We start from the raw sequence: 22,525 nt of genomic DNA on the forward strand, positions 1-22,525 counted from the left end.
TCAGTGCATATATGTCATGTTTCTGAAGTCTACTTAAGACATGCTAGTACCCACACTTCCTCCAGTAACTGGAACACTGAACGCTGCAATCAGCAATATTCCAGCTATACGACGGCGGTCTGTAAATAGTCTAGTCTGGACCAGACGACCCAGTGATTGACATCATGAGCATCGATCTGCGCAATTGGGATACGATGACATGCATCAACCAAGTCAGCGAGCCTGACCACCCGATCCCGTTAGTAGCCTCTTACCACAGGCACAGGCGCCTTTTACGGCAAGCATGGGTTGCTGAAGACCTTTTCAAACCCTGTTCTCCACGGGTAGGAACACAAATTGAGTCGGCAAGACAACTTGCCAGTTATTTTTAAAAAATGGTTATGATATGTTATGGAACATATGGAATGTATATGGAATGTTAAAAAATTTATGAATTTATTTCGCTGTAGTCATTCTATGAAAAACGAAAATACAGAATGAAACATTTTCCATTTTCCAAATACATAGGAGTCATTGTACTTGAAAATGATAGCAAAGCCTACTCAAATAACAACTGTCCTATTTTCATAGTTTTTTTATTATAATATTTACATTCAAATTCAAATATGGTATATTACAATTCTGAATTATCAGCATGTATTTCTCAATGAACATTGACCACAATCGAATTTGCAATAAATCAAAGCGACAAAACCCTTTCCATATTCAAAAGAAATCTCTGCCAAGAGTCGATTGTACGATTCCGACTGCATCATGAGCATGTGAATATTAATAACTATCAAATAGTGATGATACTAGGTGTTCGCGAAAAGGTGGGCGTATTCTGGCCCACCGGTGGCACCATTTACAAATACGTTCAAAGGGAAGTCAACCTGAGAAAAGCGAACGAACATATGGTACAAATCAAAATCAGAAATTGCACTGGATATCATATTTGACACTGATGCGTCAAATTTGGAAATGTACTCCACATAACTACCACAAAACATTTTGAAAGCTTTCCCTGAGGCTTTGAAGAAATCACACAAAGGCGTGTTGTTTTGAAAGGTGAAATAAGGCACTGTATGTAATAATGTACACGTTAATGATAGAAACAATATTATATATACACATATAAGAACAAAATTGACATAGGGCAATATATTTCCATGACTAGTTTTAACATAACGTTCCAACTACTATTTCGCGATTATCCGATTATAAGGAGAAGGATTTCTGTATGAACCTCCTTTGACTCAAGTCAGTAGTCATGTGAAGATCGTGTGCCAAGAGGAAACAATTCGAATACCTCTGAATATGTCCCCATTACTGAATTTCCCCATTGTTGCTAATAATGTCAGTAACATTCACAATGCTAATGATCTACAACGTAGTTGTAAAAACTCATCAGTCCGTGCAGAGGTTCCCTTAAGTCTGTTATAAGATCAGGAAATGTACAAGAAATGTGATAAGTGTAATAAAAAATAAGGACCTTAAAATCAGTATGTGTCACCCAATGGTGAGTTCTTGAGGAAACCTGTTCCCAGTTCCTCATGTCTGCCTAAAAAACTGGCGATTCATACAAATGGTCATCGTGCTCCTCAGTTGACTGTTCAGTGGGGTTACTCATGTACCGCATTTGAATGCACTCATCAGCTTGGGAAGGATAAGCACGGGAGGGTGGAGCAGGGATTTGTCCCATAGTGCTTTAGTAGGCAGGGCAATGGTCTGTGGCCGCGCGGAAGATCTTCGGCCGCCTGGCCATATCGGCTGTGTCGTATTGATCGATGCTCTGCTGTCGAGTACGTCGCTTTCGCCTGTTAAAGATAAAACCAAGATAAAACATTTCCATAAACATAAGACATATCTGTTAAAGGTAGACGCCGTCGTACTATTCCGACTACATCATAATCGACTCTGTTTTTATGAATCACTATCAATTGGTAATGAGTCTAGATATTCGCGATAACATAAAAAGATAAAAATGCAAAGACAAGTGAAATGTTCAACAGAACAAACACGGAACTATATTTATGGTACAAGTCAAAAAATAAAAATAGGGAATGCGTCAAATTTGGAAATGTCCTCCATATGACACTCCTTAAAGCCTTAAAATGGCTTTGAATGGTGTACCCTTGATGAAATAACCTCTGAGCAAGACTCGTATGACGCTCTTTGAAATTTTGGAAGAAAGAGCATGCTCGATTCTGTATGTATAAATCTAATGGACACCAGCTTGCATTGACATATATAGAGACAATACACTTCCAAAACTAGTGCTTAAACAATAATGTTTATCTTTGCTCAATTAGCATATTAACAGGTGGATTTGTGTAGATGGATTATAAATATAAAAATTAGGGAAGTGGTAATATATTTAAAACGGATTTAGGTGCTATAAATAATATATATTTGGTGTTTATATGGTTCTATAAGATACCCCTACACACACACCTCTGTGTTATGTCAGATCCGATTCCGATCGATTCTTCAATGAACATTCCCAAGCGTTTATTGGTTGGTATACCACAAATAATAAACACAAAGATATATAAGATTCAAACGACGATCAGCATCAAATACTATCAGAAAATGTTAATGAATGGGTAACGTACATACATGCTGGTTTATTAAACCCTACATCAAACCACAATGTAATCAGCTAAATACGAACTATACCAAAGCTCTATCAATGTAATATCCAGCACATAGTTTGTACTCCGCTATATCCCCTTACATTAGTTGATAAGAGTGTAATTCTTCCTTTTATCGTAACACCTTAAATTTGAATATTAAAGCTTGTTTGTTGTTCAACGCCACACTAAACAATATTGCACGTGTATGACGGCTGCGCGTACATAATCAGGCCATTACCAGGCAAATCAGTGATTGATATTGTCAGCAACGATCCACACGATCGAGGTGCGATAATACGCAATCAACACGAGACACGGTGTACATGATATCCCTTCTTAATGTTATTGTAATTAATTCATATACAATTTGTGAACTTTTTGTTGACGCTGTGCATAAAAGAACAGATTTGTCATGAAGTAAATCAGCAATCTAACCCACTCAGCCACACTCAGCCAACGAGGTTTCCACAAAAATGCTTTCGGCCATTGGAGCCGTGCCAATTTACACTTGTCAGAGGGGTACACAAAGTACGTGATCTAGACTACCAGAAGTCAGACTTTCATTTTTGAGGAAGACTCGGTGGCTGAGTGGGTTAGATCGTTGACTTTGTGTGCTGGCGATTAGGTGCCTCACTCTGGCAGTGTCGGACCGAATCCCGGACGGGACTCAACCCTAAAATGTTCGAGAATCTGTACTTTACTGAGAAAGGTATATCCCAAATATAACATTTGTTACATTTGACCACTTTCTAAATGACATTGTGTGTTCATAGCTTTCTGCCATTTGAGCCCTGCCAATTAACACTTGTCAGAGGGGTACACAAGGTACGTGATCTAGACTACCAGTTGTCAGACTTTAATTGTTGTGGGTTAGATCGCTGACTTTGTGTGCCGGCGATTGGGTGCCTTTATGACCTACTATTTTGATGTTTTTAAGCATTGCTACAATTATCATCACCTTCTCAATAAGCAGTTTTCATCAAAATTGTTCTTTGGGGTGTGGGGTGACATTTTGTACAATATCTCAGCCGCAATATGATATATTTTTATTTTGTTTTCTGTATGGAATAGAGCAGGCACTCTGTGATATACAGTTATAGTGGTTTTATTATCACAATTCAATCGTATCAGTGTTTTACCTTCTCACAAGGTTTTGAAAATGAAGTAAAAAAAACATCATTTTTATCAATGTTTTGACTGTGAATTAGAATAACATTTAAAATGAAACAAAATATTTGCCAAATTCAAATAACCTAACATATTGCCTGTTATCGAAAACATAGTTTGGATAGTTTGATAACTTAATAACAAATATGTTACAGCCAATTTTGCCAAGTTATGCATTGTCCCTTTAATTAATGCAATTTTGACCCCCTGAAAATCAATGCACACGCTTGCAAGCTCACCACCCAATGAAAGATGTGTACAGTTACCTCCTTTATGCAATAGAAAAGGTTGTAGGTATACAGGAAAAGTGGGAACGACAGTCCAGCTCAATATTCAAGATGGCGGCCATCTTGAATTCAAGATGGCCGACAACGACTAAATGATCAAAAATAATTTGTATTTAATCAAATAAGGCTTTTTGAGACATGAAAATACTGATAAGAATGAAGACAAAAGCATATTTTAACATGTACTTTCTCGCCATGACAACAGCCTGCTGTCGTTTGTGTGAAAAGACAACAGACCCCACCTCCAAAATTGTGCAAAAGAAATATACTTGTCCAATCTTTATTTTCTTTGGGTTTATTCTATGGTGACCAGTAAGTAACACCCTTTCTGGTGAGTTTAAACAAAAAATTGGCCAGTTATCAGAAATGTTCAAGTCCAATGCAATTTCTACTAGACTAAGATGACATTTGCTTTCATTTTTGACAAAACACGTGTTAATCACATTCAAAGGTATTTCATGTTGAACTTTAAACAAGTGCTGTTAATGTACATACGATGAGAAGGTCACATGACATTACCTGGCAAATACGACTGTGGCAACAATTATGGCGATGATTACAAGTAGGACAACAACCCCAGCTGACGCTCCAATAACTCCAACTGAAATAATGGTCGTGTTTTGGTTAATGCATGGTTCGTTGGAAGCTCGTGGGATTGATATGAATACCTTCACATCTTTACTTGTAATGAGATACAAATATGCTCATTGGTGATACTTTTTTGAATGAAATGGCCAATAAATTGTGACGTTCAATTATGTCTCTGTCACTTAATCTTATCTGCTTATAACCACACAATGTCATTTACTTTGTAATACATTCGTTACATTTCCCCCGAGAAAACATGTTTTTATTTGAAGACTGGTTACATTTAAAGGTTGGATGAACTCGGACGATGTAAACATAAGTGTTTATAAATCTCTTACTTAGAAGAGATGTGTTGTTTGTCTCATCCCCGGTTTCACCAACACCTGGAATGCCAAGAGCAAGAAGGAAATTGATACATCCTAAATTCCTTGCCATGAAAGAACGTATTAAAATCTGCATTCTCTATTACTGTAAGGGCAAGATCACACAAAAACGTAATTATCCGTGAAGCTATTAACCTGAGAGATAACATATCATTTATTACCTATCAAAAGTATAAGAAATTGATTCTGAATACGTCTTTTATCAACTTCCTCATAAAGATGTATTTGGCGGCAACTGCTTGATTCTTAAATGTATTTTCCGAATATTTTGTAGTGGTTTTGTTGTTTAACACCGCACCCAGTAATATTTCAGCTATATGACGACGGTCTGGACTAGACAATCCAGTCATTTCATGAGCATCGATCCACGCAACTGGGATCCATGACATGCATCGATCAAGTCAGCGAGCCTGACCACCCGATCCCGTCAGTCGCCTCTTCAAGTCTTTTAAGGGACATGGAGGGTATAAATTTGATATGTTTTCCTATAGTTTATGTTCAGATGGTTTTAAAAACAAAATGGTCAGTGGTCAAGTTGTAGGTGAACCCTAAAGAATAATCATATACGTGGAACTGTTAATTACTGAACTGCTATTCAATATCCTTTCCTGTTCACAAATATTTGATTGCTTCTCAAAATAGAAATACGAATTGACAGGATGATTTCAGACACAACATATATTATACAATTTTATTTTCACTCGAGGTATCCTGATCAAGAGCATTCTTTTACATTTCGACGAACAGTGTTATATTTCCGGAAGAATATGGAGGCGGGTGGAATAACGGGTCCCATGGTCGTCTTCTGTTTCCCCTTCCCTCAGTAATACCAATGACTGTTTTGAGTGAACGTACCCTCGTCGCATTTAGCGCCTCTCCATCCCTGTTGACAACCTTCCGGGCATTGACCAGTCACCTGATGACACACACTTCCTGTTTTGCAGTGGGAGCAAAGTGATAGACATCCTGCTCCGTGTGTTCCAGGTGTGCACGCTTCAAATAGATAGATTATTTATCAAAAGCATAGCGTAAAGAACCCTTACATTTTCTTTTGATATCATCAACACGTTCTATACTTTTAACAAGGATATGTCAAATCTCTGTTCTTTTTAAATTTGATGTTTCAAATGGTCATTCCCAAGTCCACTGTTTATAAATGCATGTTACATTATGACATGGTAGAATTTAGTTATTTGAATTTGAAATTGAATACATTTTTTTTATTTGAAGACTTTAACTAAACGAAAATACAAATCACTTAAATATTTAGTTTACTTACGTGTTTTACACAGAGACCCACTCCAGCCTTCTTGGCATCCAACTGAGCAGAGCCCTGAGATCTTGTCACAAGGAACACCACCAGCACACTGACCGCATGGTTCACAAGCGCTGTGAGTATTTGGGAGACATGCTGAATTGACATACATAAATACTGATTCAGATGATTGATCATAATGTGAAAGTTGCATATACTTAGTTTGTGCAGTGCACCTTTTCCCGAGCAGTCCTTAAAGATAAAATGTGAACAAATAATGTTATAAATAATAAATTTGATTATTATGCATTAAGTAAGTGAGTTAGTGTGTAAGTATCTTATACGCTAGCAGCATTACAGCTATATCACGACCACCAAACACAAATAGCAAAGTGAAACATCTTTATTTTATTCGACTCTTTAGGCAGACAAAGAGCTCTGACTGGGAATTCTGGATTAATGGACTTTAATTTTATTGCTACGATATAACTATTGGGATACAGTTGCATGTTACTCACGACTGTTACATTTGTTTCCAGTCCACCCTGCGCGACATCCAGCTGGACAGGCTCCTGAACCTTTGTCATAGGCCATTCTCGCAGCACACATACCACAGGCAGTACATCCAGTTCCATAGGTGTACGCAGGACACGCTGCCAACAATGGTAACATACAGGGTCTACCCCATCAGGTTACCTCCCTTACGACGTTTCATTGATTAATAGGTACAATTTCTGATTGGCAATAGCTACACTTAACAAATTAAATGTATATAAATACTTCTGACTCTAAAAGTATGTTCACGTAACATATTTCTTCAGTCAGGCAGGATAGTTTTAAAATGCATATTCCTATTTACCTACAAGTTTTAAATGTTCCGAAGCTTGACTGTTTTCATTAATTAGAAAGTAAATACGGACACAGAAGGGGCCATTATTGTCCAGAGCTGTTAGAGGATACGATACATTCGGAGCGCCTAGAAATGCCATTAATTTAGAAGAATTTATTTTTTTACAAGCACATTATTGCCCATGAAATACTTTCATTCTTTAACATTCTGAATGGAAACCAAACAAACCGCACCTGCTTTACAATCTGTTCCATGCCAACCACCTTCACATCCTTGTGGGCAGCTTCCACTGATAGGATCACAGGCCACTCCAGCACAGTTCCCACACTTGGACTCACAGTTCTCTCCATGTGTGCCGGGCGTACATGCTGACAAAACCAAGGATGAAATTGTTGGAAATGATCTTAATACTAATCTGTTAAACAGCTGGTATCAAACAAGCACAACAGGCGGGAAAGCAATCAACAGTTTGTTTCAGGTAGATCCCGTGAAGAGCATGTAACGTTCTTGATATTGTAGCTACAGGAATAAGACTTCATGTTTTAAGATTGATTTGTATTTTCGGAAACTGGAAGCCTGTCCCGAAACCCGAAGAGCATGTAACTTTCTCATTAACGTTGTTAGAAGCATAGGGTATTTCTGTTTTAAAGTCGCACTTTTATATACTTTCATCGGATATGCATTGAACCTTCTTAATAAAGCAGCAATAGGCATGAACTTTGATTGCATTGTATTTTCCCAAAAGCGCTGTCCTTAAACCGGAAGAACATATAGCTTTCTCTTTAACGTTGTGTTCGAGGCATAGGATGTTCTGTTTTAAAGTGGCACTTTGCAAAAAGTATATTTCCCGGGTGTGCATGTAACTTTGTTGATAATGTTGTTACCGACATGATACTTTCTGTTTTTAAGTTGTTTTGCATTAAACATGTGTATTACCAAACCGGAAGTGATATTATTAGATTATTAGACTCATTATGTTTACTGGAGTCAGGGTAATGGTAGCACACTGGAAGTAAAAGGCGGTATGAAAAGTTTCTAGGGAATTATTTTAGAAATGTGGATGCAAAAACGTTTCTATTTGTATCTTACCATCTCTGCAGTATGCTCCCAGGTAACCAGGGCTACATCCACTCATACACAGTCCAGTGGTCTTCTCACAGACGGATCTTTCCCTACAGTTCCCGCATGGTCTACAGTCTGCCCCAAACCGACCCGCAGGACACGCTACAACACTCGTAGTATTAGTTAATATTGTACAGAGAACATACAGAACGTATCAAAACCCCTTTAATAGTTGATATATCAACACCGCAGTCCGCAATATTCCAGGTTTAACGCGGTGTCACCCTTCAATGCTACCTTGGTACAAGGACACCTTCGCAGCCAAGTCTAAGATCCTGGCCAATCGGTTCCAACTGTTCCAATTCTAATTTCGGACTGACAAGCATCAGGTACTAGTGACCTTGAATCGCCACCATAAGGACAACTTCCCTTTGGCCAATTAGTTAGTCCAGCTGTCAGAAGCACATACGTGTACCTGTTCCTAATTATTCAGTAGGCACTGGAATATATCCCAAAATACAAAGGTTCACACACATACACACAAACACAAACTAGCACACACACACACACACACACACACACACACACACTAACACTAACACTAACACTAACACTAACACTAACACTAACACTAACACACACTAACACACACAGATCGACAGTTTAGAGTTCTGTATATTATTTGTAGTTCTAGTTATGTCGTTATTATTTTCATTTTTTAAGCCATTGCATGGTGATTCCGGTTTAGAATAGTTATCAACCTAATCAACATATGCTGATCATAAGAAGCGACTTAGTGGATCGAGTGGTCAGCCTCGGTGACGTGGTTGGTTAGGTTTAATCGTGACCCAACGGCATGGGTCGTTGTTCTTGTTATCAGTCACTGCATTTTCTGGTCAAACACGATTATTAACAGGTTGCCGTCATATTGCTGGAATACAGCTTAGTGTTGCGGTAAACAACTACTTTTTCATTAATTAAAGAAGCACAGTGACATGTCCAGGGTTACCACGTGTCCTAAGAATTTTTTCATCCGTTTATTCTGCCGAGAAATGTACCCATAAAAGGTAAATTATAATATCCAATATCTTCCAAACTGTGAGGAAAAACCTTCCAGGGAACAGATTAACTTTAAAGATAGCGCAACTACTTCGCTATACAGTGTAAAACTATGAGTTTTAGCATCCGCTATTCGTAAACAGAAATTTGGTTAATAAACGCATACACAGTGAAAAAAGACCGTACCTTTGTAGAAAGTTCAGAACTTTAGTGAAACATCGCGCCCAGGGCGAATAATGTTTTAATATAATATATCATTATGTGACATTACCATCTAACCATAACTCCTTTATCCGGAATTTTTTTGTGACTGTGAACGATTTTTCTGGAATGGTACCGTCCGGATTAGTCGAGTTTCACTGTAGATCTACCCTATTTTTGTACCGTACAAGTACCAGTCAGACAAGACATTAAGCTGATGTATATGTCCAACTGTTCACACAAGCTTTTCCAAGGACTAATATGGCTCTCCTTTAACTCATTTGAAACTAGAGAAAAGATAAATATGCTTGCGCAAGCTGTCATATATTACCGGAATAGTTCCTGTTTGAGAAGACATAGATGTCTATAGCCTGCGTGATACAATTCGCTACAGAGTTCCGTCCTTTAGTCCATTTGTTCGTGGTTTCGAATCCCAGATGCTGTCACATTATATCCTTTCTTTATCAACACCCTAATACCGATTCAGATATAACTGAAATACGTTTCAAAGTAGCGGGGTCACATCTAAAATATTTAAAATCCATATTATCTTTAGCTGTAAGTACTATTTTGCTTTTGCATGAACAGCGTTACGAAATGAAGATATTAATCTATAACTTACGTTTGTTATACAAAAAGATGGTTTCTATTTTCTCCAGATTGTGCAGTTGGTATGTACAGGAATGGCGACTCTTGTACTGAATGCCAGAGACAAACTCAAGATGACCATGATGAATGTACAAGAACATGTCCGGTAACTGGAAGATGGGGAGAAGCATGTGACAAACAATGTGGGGATTCATGTTAGAGTCTGAGTTGCTATCAGTGGTCAGGGGAGTGTGTTCCTGGTTGCACTGAGGGTAGATATGGAAGACGGTGTGAAATCAACTGTGACCACTGTGGCCTCTGTGGGGATGGAGCCTCAAACTGTGCCCGTGGAGATGGTTCTTGTATCTGTGGATGTAGGGGGAACTTATATGGAGTGAAATGTGACAATCAATGCGCTACAAATTGTCTTAATGCATCATGCAATAGCACAATAGGAGCATGTACACTTGGATGCATAAAGGGCATGTTTGGTAGGGATTGCAATACAGCGTGCAGTGACCAATGTCTACACGATACATGCTACCAGAATGGGTCATGCATGGCGTGTGTAAAGGGACATTATGGTAAAGAATGCCGGGAGAAGTGTTCCAGGAACTGTGGTAGTGAGACATGTAGTAGAGATGGGAGTTGCAGTCCCTGTAAACCAGGATACTTCAAAACGCAGGGTCAGGAGAAATGCAGCGACAATTGTCTGAATAGAACATGCAGTCAGAACATCGGGACATGTTATTATGGTTGTGTTTCCGACTGGCATGGAGACACATGTGATGTTAAATGTCCTGAGAACTGCGCTACTGACATATGTAGCAGAGACAACGGTTCGTGTGCAGATGGATGCATAGATGGTTCCTATGGTCAATACTGTAACCTCACATGCAGTAGCATTTGCGCAGACATGAAATGTTCCACTACCTACCCAGGTGGAAGTAAACCTGCCTGTACTTTGGGATGTAAAGATGGAGTGTGGGGAGACTACTGTGACAGTGAGTGTCCTGCCCACTGTACAACCTGTAACAGAAGAACGGGTACCTGTCTGAAATGTGAGCATCACTTATACTCCTGTAACAAGTCCTGCAGTAGTAACATTACGGGGTTATGTACCCCTGGTGGTCAAGGTGGCTACTTTGGTCAAACATTTGTTACTTGTCCATTTAATTGTATTTGTTTATTTTCACTATTTCTCCACACACATTACAGATCAGAAAGGCACAGGATACAGTATATAACTGATATCAGGCTCATTTAAGTTATTATCGGAACTGTGTAACACTTTACAAAGTAAATAGTACAGTTGGCAAAATAGTTACTTTCGTGTAAAATTTTCGTGTAAAACGTGTAGGAAATCTAAAGAGTGTTGTACAGAAATGCAATCATGAACATTTATTGTCAAACAGAAAATTATAAGAATCCATTTAGAAGCTAGGCCATTTTCATTGTATAAACAAGATATTTCAATCAAAATATCAAAACGGTCTGGGGGTTAGTGAGTGGGTTTGTTTATTTGCTGTTAGATGTTTTCCCGTCCGACAAGAATAGGATATTCGACAAAGACTGTTTTCATATTCCCTGTTAATGCTTCCCTGTGACGTTGCATGCTTCAAAATGATATAAATGGAAACAAACGTTTCATTAGATCAGTAAGCAAATCTCTACAAAGAAATACACTGAGTGAGTGAGTGAGTGAGTATGATTTTTCGCCGCTTTAGCAGTATTCCAGGGAGGGACACCAGAAATGGGCTTCAAACATTGTACCCATGTCGGGAATCGAACCCGTGTCTACGGCGTGACAAGCGAAAGCTGCCAGCAAAAGCTACTTTTTTATATTGACATATATTGATTGAGTGAGAGATTGAGTTCTGAATTCATCTCAAGAAAAAAAGATTTTAGTCATGATATTTTGACCACGAGGGTTTATTTTATATTAGAATGTTATTGTTGATCTAATCATACTTTCAGTGTCCTACGTCCAGTCCTTTCACAGGGTGATCGTCGTCTTGTCAGCATGTCTTGGAGTTCTCCTCTTTGTCATTGCAGTCATGATCGCGAGGTGAGACCTTGTAAACGCTTTATCAAACAGACGAAGGAACTGACGCCAAGTCACGCCAATACAATAACACATTCAATTAAACTGAACGGAACAATCCATAATAAAGCCGTTGTAAACTTTTGTGTCCAAGGTAGTTGGCATTATCATATCTCCAAACCCTACAATATTTACATAAATCCTTTCTTCTTGATTTCTGTATATCTGAAGCCTTGCATATGTATTATTGTACACTTTTACCGGTGAAGATTCCGGGATAGAATAGGTCTTCAGCAACCCATGCTGTCCGTAAAAGGTGACTCTGCTTGTCGTAAAAGGCGACTAACGGGATCGGGTGGTCAGGCTCGCTGACTTGGTTGATGCATGTCATCTATCCCAATTGCGTGGATCGATGCTCATGATATTAATCACTGGATTGTCTGGTCCAGACTCGATTATTTACAGACCGCCGTCATATAGCTGGAATATTGCTGAGTGCGGCGTTAAACAACAAAACAACCAACCAACCAACCATTTTAACTTGAATAAATGTATTTCAGGAAGAGAGTGTGTGCATGGTGCCAAGTCTTCCAAAGAGGTATATATTTATCACCAAGCAACCCTGACAGCAGACCAGACGAAATCTCACTGCAAGAGTTCAATGGATCACGTGACAGTGAAGGGTCTCGGTATGCCGTAATTCCGGATATGAATAACGATTCCTCTGTGGAAGAGAGGGGCTACGAACAACTGAATCCACCCCCACCAGACACTGGCTACACGCCGTTATCACATACTTGTCAATGAGATAAACTTGTCTGTCAGTGAAAATCCCCTGACCCGTGTGACTGCAATTTTACTATATCATCTACAAATGTTGTGTCGTTGTCACCTTCAACAATAATTATGTTTATTGTCAATCTTGTGTGTATATATATATATGGTGTATATGGCCTTCGTTTGCTTTCCTTTATATGTAGAGAGTTGTCAAAATGACAATTTATTTGATCAAGTGGGATTGAAAAGAAAAAACACCTGAACCAACCTATTTTTTCGGATTTATGTGTGATATCTCATATGGTAACTATTTTCCCAGAGTCGTGCTTGTGTAATTCGAATGTAAATGTCGAAGATTTTGTTTTGATGAAAGAAACAAATACATATTTGTTTCAATATGCACTCCAACTTTCTCTTTGTATTTGGTTGCACACTCATTTATGTTAATAAAGCATATTAACATTATTTATAATACATCCTTTTCCTACGGTCTTATTACATGTGCTTATAGTTATGTTATAAGGATATAATGGAAATTAGTTCTAAACAAATATATGAAAGGAAATTTTCACCTTTACTCAACACCACGTACATGGCGTATCCCAAAAGGCCAAGTCACTCAGAGACAAATCAGGAAAAAGGTTATAGTTATATTTTTAACCTCTGTATGTTTTTTTCATTCAATGGTTGGAGTTAAACAACAACCATCAAAAGAAATGGTGAATTGATAGATTGATTGATTCAATCAGTAAATACATCCATGAAATGGGATTGTACTATTCATCTGTTTTAACCGATGAAACGTTATACCGCTCATGTAACCAAAAGGAATTTACATACAACTAATGCACACACATCGGAAATTAAACACAACGGTATGCACATTACGCCTCGACGGTAACATCAGACACATACAAGGAAGTAAATGAATAAGTTGGAAATTACTCGAATTACATATGCATGTACAACCTCCACAATATACACCATCAACGCCAGAGAATAAACTGTTTCGATTATCCATCGAAACAAATTCCATTGTGCGTAAAAGGCAAAATAAGCCGTAACAAAAATATGAAAGGATCCCTGAAAATCAGCGGGAACACCAGATGTTCGCGAAGAGGGTAAGCATGACCTGATCTACCGGTACCACCGCCACTCACACAACTTGCATGAAAAGAGTAAGTGTTTGTTGCCATACACTGCACGGTAGTACCCCTGCAATGCGACGGCGGTCTGTAAACAGACCAGACAATCAAGTGATGGACCAGAAAACCCAGTGATACATTTACCGATTTTGTCAAAACTAAAATCGATATGTTAATTCTGAATTATGTCTGCAGAGATTCTGCTGCTCATAGGTAAAGAAAAGCGTTCAACGTATTGTTTTGCAGCAGGGGCAGTTGTCATATGTCTCGGCGAAAACATAACATTGACATTTCAAGTAAGTATCTTGAAATTTCAAGATACTCAGTTGAAATGTCAAGATGCTATGTTGAAATTTGAGGATAGTAAGTTGAAATTTCAAGATACTAAGTTGAAATATTAAGATATTAACTTGAAATTTCAACCAATGTATCTTGAAATTTCAAATTAGTATCTTGAAACTTCAAATTAGTATCTTGAAACTTTAACTTAGTATCTTGAAATTTTAACTTAGTATCTTGAAATTTCAAGAAGAAAATATAAAAAACAAATGGCCCTAAAAGGCTTCCGTAAGCTACAGACATATCACATATTTGAAACAACATTTGTCTCATAAACAAATATATTATATTTTAAGTGATATTATGACGTAATAGATAATAAATAGAAGAAATGTTCAGATTACGATTAACCCATCACCACACACGCAAATATAATTAATTGCTAAGGTTGGGGTAAGAGATAACGAGGCAATTCCCTATTTTGATTTGTACCATATGTTCCTATGTCTGTTAAGGTGGACACTTGACTTGCCCTTGCTTGTAACGGTTGCCACTGATGGGTCAGTATACTATCATATATCATCACATGGTGTCATTACTAACTGATTTATAAACGCATGCTAATGATATAGTCGGAAACGTACAATGGACCTTTATCTGTATCAGTAACATGCTGCGTGTTAACATTTCAAACTCATGCTTTCCATTACTTTACACAAGGCAGTGTGAAAACAGTGTAAACCAACATATTTCGAGAAATATCCTTATTTTATTTAACCAGAGCAAATGTAATACAACATATCCATTGATTTATAAATACAGATGAGGAAATCGAAAACAATATCAATAACACGGCCGCATTGGACACCGACCTGTATAACCACTTACTTTTACACATCATTATTTGAACTTCCGATCTTGCCAACGGTATTACACAAAACAAATATTCCTTATTGTCTCGCCAAAAGAGTTTGTACCATTGTATCTGATTACATCGAGAGAAGAGAACGTTTAAATGAACTGAGACAGTGAAAGTTTAATGGTTTAATGTTGGACATCATTTACAACTGCTTCCTTGTTGCATCAAAATCAATCCCACCCGTAAACAACCTGGTTAGAATAGGTCTTCAGCAACCCATGTTTGCTGAAAGAGACAACTATGTTTGTCGTAAGACGCTACAAACGGGATCGGGTGGTCAGGATTGGTTGATGCATGTCATCATATCCAAACAATCTCAGAACGCTATTAACCTTCGTCTAATCACAATTTTCTCTTTGTATCAACATATGGCGACTCATGTTGTCATACCTGTAAAAAACATATAAGAAGGGTCTTCTATGCAGTTTCCTTACAAGATTTTTCTGTAAGAGTGAGTGAGTGAGTGAGTGAGTATGGTTTTACGCCACTTTTAGCAATATTCCAGCAATATCACGGCGGGGGACACCAGAAATGGGCTTCACACATAAAGTGTACCCATGTCGGGAATCGAACCCGGGTCTTCGGCGTGACGATCAAACGCTTTAACCACTAGGCTACCCGACCGCCCCTTTCTGTAAGAGAAAATCTAAAATGCAAGTACACAAATGTTATATATAATAATGTGTCATCATATGAACAGGTTGTAGTGAGAAAAATAGCTTACCCGCTTCATGATCAGTGGCAGAAAGATTAGTAATGTCATTTGTTTGTCACATGAAATATAACCGATGACGTCATAATGATGTGCAAAGCTCCCACAAGGTATGGAAGCCAGTTTGGGGTGATAAGTACACCTTTTTAAAATTAACTTCATTTCAAGACACACACTTGTGATACTATCATCAGATATATTCCAATCATCCAAGGGAAGCCTTCGAAGCCAGTTTTGTGTCATCAAAACACCTTTTTAAATTAACTTCATTACAAGACACACACACTCACGTGTAATACTATCATCACATATTTTCTAGATATACCTTCAGTCTGCCGAGGTAGTACGAGTACGAAACACCAAACATAACATCCTTTAATCGAAGTCCACCATCTATTTCCTAAAGCTGTTCATGGTTTTATTTCTGGTTTGATATATATCTTAACAAAAGATAAAAAATGAGGATAATTAAAGATATACATATGCATGTCCATGCCATAAAAGAACAACACATATATCAAAAATATCAAACAATGATTACTATACGTTTCCTAAACGATAATTGAAGCTATGGTAAGTTACATTGCCCAACACATATTTCGCGACGAAATATCAATTCCTTGTACATTCAAATGCATTCAGGGTTTCGAACGTTAACCAAGTGGGTGAAGCAGTGCGACGCAAATTCTCCATACACCATTGTTATAGGATTTAGGAAATAGAAAGTATGGTTCACTGAAGCGATGTCAGTTCATTTACATCTGAACGACCGCTCACACGCAAATCATGAAGGTAAATGATGTATAGATGTCACTTGTTATTCTTTTTTCCATGCATATCTGATAAAGATTCATAGAATTCCATGTTCGTCCCATGCATGGTTATAACTACGTATGTGTATCCTTGCAATCGAAGCCATATTGTTGTCTGTGTTACAGGCACCACGTTGGATTGACAGCACGACTGATTTGAGATGTATCATCTGCTTGTACATATTAGTAGCAACCACAACTGGGGATCAGACAGGTATGTCAGTAAATGGAGCGATGGACAGATTCCGCATTTATGAAAAAACGTACATGGTAAAGTATATGTATATAGCACACACTCTGGGTATCATCTGTTGTCTAACGTTATAATATTCTTTGACTAACCATCACCTAATTGACAATAGATGATGCCAAGACAGTTTACTGTTATTATTGTCCTTATTGATAATCAAGTTTATCAGACTTTAAATGTTATTGATAAAGTGTCTTCACAAAAATAGCTACTTTTAGAAATGTGTAAACAAAAAAGAAGCGTTACACTTCTTGATCATAGTCAGAAACCGATAATTGAAGGGCGATTGTAACCTTTGCGGTAAATGAACACAAATAGCCGGCTAGGAATGGCATTGGCCGTGCAGAAATACCATGCCTTTGAGTGATCAGTGGTTTTGTTTTACGTCACAGGTCAATCTTCCCATGGCGGACATTATTCCCAGTGTATCGATATTGAACAGAATAGATGGTCGCCGCGGTAGTCCGGGCACAGTGATGTGTGTCTGCCGTTGTGTTTTACATGACTGAACAGCTACATGTTGTTAGATTGTTTATCAGAATGAGTTAACTTATCACTTTCTATCGATACATTTTGACCTCATTTCATGGAGAGATACTGTGCACAAATTATCGAACCGGCATCATCCCTAAACGGCATGTGTAGTATATGAAGGGTTTGGCCATTGATATCCTCCCCAACAATGATAGAATAACTACTTAAAAGCAAGGAATTATAAATAAATTAAGGTAGATGTGTATTGTCTTAGCCATGTTATGACTTTACAGATAGCGTAACATGCCGGGATACAAGAGCGTCCTGTCGGAAGACGTATTGTGGACAACCAGGTATCGATGAAATTTGCCGGAGGACGTGCGGTCGCTGCAACTTTACGGGTTTGTGTAACTTTCTTTATATATCTATCCTTCTGAATAGAATGTATTAAAAGATGTTAGACAAAATATCCAGTATGAAGATGTACGATTTGATTAAACGATATCTATCGCTCTACAAACAATAACCAATAATATATTGTCATAAAATTCTTTTTACAGTGAGATTTGTGATCCTGTGATATAATGAGATATATAGAGATTGTATGTTGTATTCACCACAACATGTTCTATCCTTTGGATATATATCAAGCGTAGGCAAATAGTTAAGTATTTCTATGAGATCCACATACAAATCCCCCATGCAATTTAATTTTTAAAAATTGTCACTTTCTCAACACAAGTTTGCATATAGTATTACATCTGCACGCATATAGCATTTACCATATCGTACTTCGCCCCTATCTGCAAGTAAGGAGGCACGGGTGGCTCAATGGTTTTGAAGTTGCAGTTCGCTATGCAGAGTTCCGTCCTTTAGTCGCGACAAGACCATTTGTTCGTGGTTTCGAGTCCCTGATGATGTCCAATTATTATCATTTCTCTATCAATACCCTACCGATTATGATATAACTGAAATACGTTTCAAAGAGGCGGGGTCACATCTAAAATATTTAAAATCCATATTATCTTTAGCTTTAAGTGAATAGTACTGTTTCGTTGTTGCATGAACAACGTTACGAAATGAAGATATTAATCTATAACTTATGTTTGTTATACAAAAAGATGGTTTCTATTTTCTCCAGATTGTGCAGTTGGTATGTACAGGAATGGCGACTCTTGTACTGAATGCCAGAGACAAAGTGAAGATGACCATGATGAATGTACAAGAACATGTCGGGTAACTGGAAGATGGGGAGAAGCATGTGACACACTATGCGAGGATTCATGTCAGAGTCAGGTTTGCTATCAGTGGTCAGGGGAGTGTGTTCATGGTTGCACTGAGGGTAGATATGGAAGACGGTGTGACCTCAACTGTGACCACTGTGGTCTCTGTGAGGACGGAGCCTCTAAGTGTGCCCGTAAAGATGGTTCTTGTATCTGTGGATGTAGGGGGAACTTCTATGGAGTAAAATGTGACGATCAATGCAATAATAATTGTCTTAATACATCATGCAATAGCACAACAGGAGCATGTACACATGGATGCAATCAGGGAATGTTTGGAAATAAATGCAATACATACTGCAGTAACAAATGCCTAAATGGTACATGCTACCAGAATGGATCATGTATTGCGTGTGTAAAGGGACATTATGGTAAACAATGCCGGGAGAAGTGTTCCAGGAACTGTGATAGTGAGATATGTAGTAGAGATGGGAGTTGCAGTCCCTGTAAACCAGGGTACTTCAAAACGCAGTGTCAGGAGAAATGCAGCGACAATTGTCTGAATAGAACATGCAGTCAGGACAATGGGACATGTTATTATGGTTGTGTTTCCGACTGGCATGGAGACACATGTGATGTTAAATGTCCTGAGAACTGCGCTACTGACAAATGTAGCAGAGACAACGGTTCGTGTACAGATGGATGCATAGATGGTTCCTATGGTCATCACTGTAACCTCACATGCAGTAGCATTTGCGCAGACATGAAATGTTCCACTACCTACCCAGGTGGAAGTAAACCTGCCTGTACTTTGGGATGTAAGGATGGAGCGTGGGGAGACTACCGTGACAGTGAGTGTCCTGACCACTGTACAACCTGCAACAGAAGAACGGGTACCTGTCTGAAATGTGAGCATCACTTAAACTCCTGTAACAAGTCCTGCAGTAGTAACATGACGAGGTTATGTACCCTTGGTTGTCAAGGTGGCTACTTTGGTCAAAACTTTGTTACTTGTCCATTTAATTGTATTTGTTTATTTTCACTATTTCTCCACACACATTACAGATCAGAAAGGCACAGGATACAGTATATACCTGATATCAGGCTCATTTAAGTTATTATCGGAACTGTGTAACACTTGACAAAGTAAATAGTACAGTTGGCAAAATAGTTACTTTCGATTATTAAATTAGGGTAAAGTCCATATTACATAAAACGTGTAGGAAATCTAAAGAGTGTTGTAAAGAAATGCAATCATGAACAATTATTGTCAAACAGAAAATTTTAAGAATCCAATAAGAAGCTAGGCCATTTTCATTGTATAAACACGATATTTCAATCAAAATATCAAAACAGTCTGAGGGTGAGTGAGTGGGTTTGTTTATTGGCTGTTAGATGTTTTCCCGTCCGACAAGAATAGGACATTCGACAAAAACTGTTTTCATATTCTCTGTTAATGCTTCCTTGTGAAGTTATGACGTTGCATGCTTCAAAATGATATAAATGGAAACAAACGTTTCATTAGATCAGTAAGCAAATCTCTACAAAGAAACACACTGAGTGAGTGCGTGAGTGAGTATGATTTTACGCCGCTTTTAGCAGTATTCCAGGGAGGGACACCAGAAATGGGCTTCACACATTGTACCCATGTCGGGAATCGAACCCGTGTCTTCGGCGTGACAAGCGAAAGCTGCCAGCAAAAGCTACTTTTTTATATTGACATATATTGAGTGAGTGAGAGATTGAGCTCTGAATTCATCTCAAGAAAAAAAGATTTTAGTCATGATATCTTGACCACGTGGGTTTATTTAATATTAGAATGTTATTGTTGATCTAATCATACTTTCAGTGTCCTACGTCCAGTCCTTTCACAGGGTGATCGTCGTCTTGTCAGCATGTCTCGGTTTTCTCCTGCTTGTCATTGCAGTCATAATCGCGAGGTGAGGCCTTTGTAAACGCTTTATCAAACAGACGAAGGAACTGACGCCAAGTCACGTCAATACAATAACACATTCAATTAAACTGAACGGAACAATCCATAATAAAGCCGTTGTAAACTTTTGTGTCCAAGGTAGTTGGCATTATCAAATCTCCAAACCCTACACTATTTACAGGAATCCTTTCTTCTTGATTTCTATATATCTGAAGCCTTGCATATGTATTATGGTACACTTTTACCGGTGAAGATTCCGGGATAGAATAGGTCTTCAGCAACCCATGCTGTCCGTAAAAGGTGACTATGCTTGTCGTAAAAGGCGACTAACGGGATCGGGTGGTCAGGCTCGCTGACTTGTTTGATGCATCTCATCGATCCCAATTGCGTGGATCGATGCTCATGATATTAATCACTGGATTGTCTGGTCCAGACTCGATTATTTACAGACCGCCGTCATATAGCTGGAATATTGCTGAGTGCGGCGTTAAACAACAAACCAACCAACCAACCATTTTAACTTGAATAAATGTATTTCAGGAAGAGAGTGTGTGCATGGTGCCCAGTCTTCCAAAGAGGTATATATTTATCACCAAGCAGCCCTGACAGCAGACCAGACGAAATCTCACTGCAAGAGTTCAATGGATCACGTGACAGTGAAGGGTCTCGGTATGCCGTAATTCCGGATATGAATAACGACTCCTCTGTGGAAGAGAGAGGCTACGAACAACTGAATCCACCCCCACCAGACACTGGCTACACGCCGTTATCACATACTTGTCAATGAGATAAACTTGTCTGTCAGTGAAAATCCCCTGACCCGTGTGACTGCAATTTTACTATATCATCTACAAATGTTGTGTCGTTGTCACCTTCAACAATAATTATGTTTATTGTTAATCTTGTGTGTATATATATGGTGTATATGGCCTTCGTTTGCTTTCCTTTATATGTAGAGAGTTGTCAAAATGACAATTTATTTGATCAAGTGGGATTGAAAAGAAAAAACACCTGAACCAACCTATTTTTTCGGATTTATGTGTGATATCTCATATGGTAACTATTTTCCCAGAGTCGTGCTTGTGTAATTCGAATGTAAATGTCGAAGATTTTGTTTTGATGAAAGAAACAAATACATATTTGATTCAATATGCACTCCAACTTTCTCTTTGTATTTGGTTGCACACTGATTAATGTTAATAAAGCATATTAACATTATTTATAATACATCCTTTTCCTTCGGTCTTATTACATGTGCTTATAGTTATGTTATAAGGATATCATGTTAATAAGTTCTAAACAAATATATGAAAGGAAATTTTCACCTTTACTCAACACGTACAAGGCGTATCCAAAAAGGCCAAGTCACTCAGAGACAAATCAGGAAAAAGGTTATAGTTATATTTTTAACCTTTGTATGTTTTTTTCATTCAATGGTTGGAGTTAAACAACAACCATCAAAAGAAATGGTGAATTGATAGATTGATTAATTCAATCAGTAAATACATCCATGAAATGGGATTGTACTATTCATCTGTTTTAACCGATGAAACGTTATACCGCTCATGTAACCAAAAGGAATTTACATACAACTAATGCACACACATCGGAAATTAAACACAACGGTATGCACATTACGCCTCGACGGTAAAATGAGACACATACGAGGAAGTAAATGAATAAGTTGGAAATTACTCGAATTACATATGCATGTACAACCTCCACAATATACACCACCAACGCCAGAGAATAAACTGTTTCGAGTATCCATCGAAACAAATTCCATTGTGCGTAAAAGGCAAAATAAGCCGTAAAAAAATTATGAAAGGATCCCTGAAAATCAGTTGGAACACCAGATGTTCGCGAAAAGTGTAAGCAAGACCTGATCTACCGGTACCACCG

At 38.1% G+C, this 22,525-nt stretch overlaps 1 protein-coding gene across 1 annotated transcript; it reads right to left on the reverse strand.

Moving 5' to 3' along the window:
- Positions 1–1,687: 1,687 nt before the first annotated feature.
- Positions 1,688–10,270, reverse strand: LOC124126269 (multiple epidermal growth factor-like domains protein 11). Its single transcript, XM_048381011.1, has 8 exons — positions 10,090–10,270; positions 7,379–7,513; positions 6,814–6,948; positions 6,320–6,451; positions 5,896–6,033; positions 4,996–5,040; positions 4,589–4,670; positions 1,688–1,796 (listed from the first exon to the last, which is right to left on the reverse strand). The coding sequence occupies exons 1-8, from the start codon at positions 10,268–10,270 to the stop codon at positions 1,688–1,690; spliced, it is 957 nt and encodes a 318-aa protein (XP_048236968.1).
- Positions 10,271–22,525: the final 12,255 nt, after the last annotated feature.

Source organism: Haliotis rufescens, unplaced genomic scaffold, assembly GCF_023055435.1.
Source record: "Haliotis rufescens isolate VD_foot unplaced genomic scaffold, xgHalRufe1.0.p SCAF_1, whole genome shotgun sequence".
Taxonomy (NCBI): domain Eukaryota; kingdom Metazoa; phylum Mollusca; class Gastropoda; order Lepetellida; family Haliotidae; genus Haliotis; species Haliotis rufescens.

Bases quoted from the DNA above. Each gene is read 5' to 3' on its own strand.
- LOC124126269 (XM_048381011.1), bottom strand. From the start codon at position 10,270: ATGAATCCCCACATTGTTTGTCACATGCTTCTCCCCATCTTCCAGTTA. The intron at 6,949-7,378 runs GTGCGGTTTGTT...CATTGTTGGCAG, and splicing joins TGGAACAGATTGTAAAGCAG to CGTGTCCTGCGTACACCTAT. The intron at 6,034-6,319 runs GTAAGTAAACTA...ATCTATTTGAAG, and splicing joins TGGGTCTCTGTGTAAAACAC to CGTGCACACCTGGAACACAC.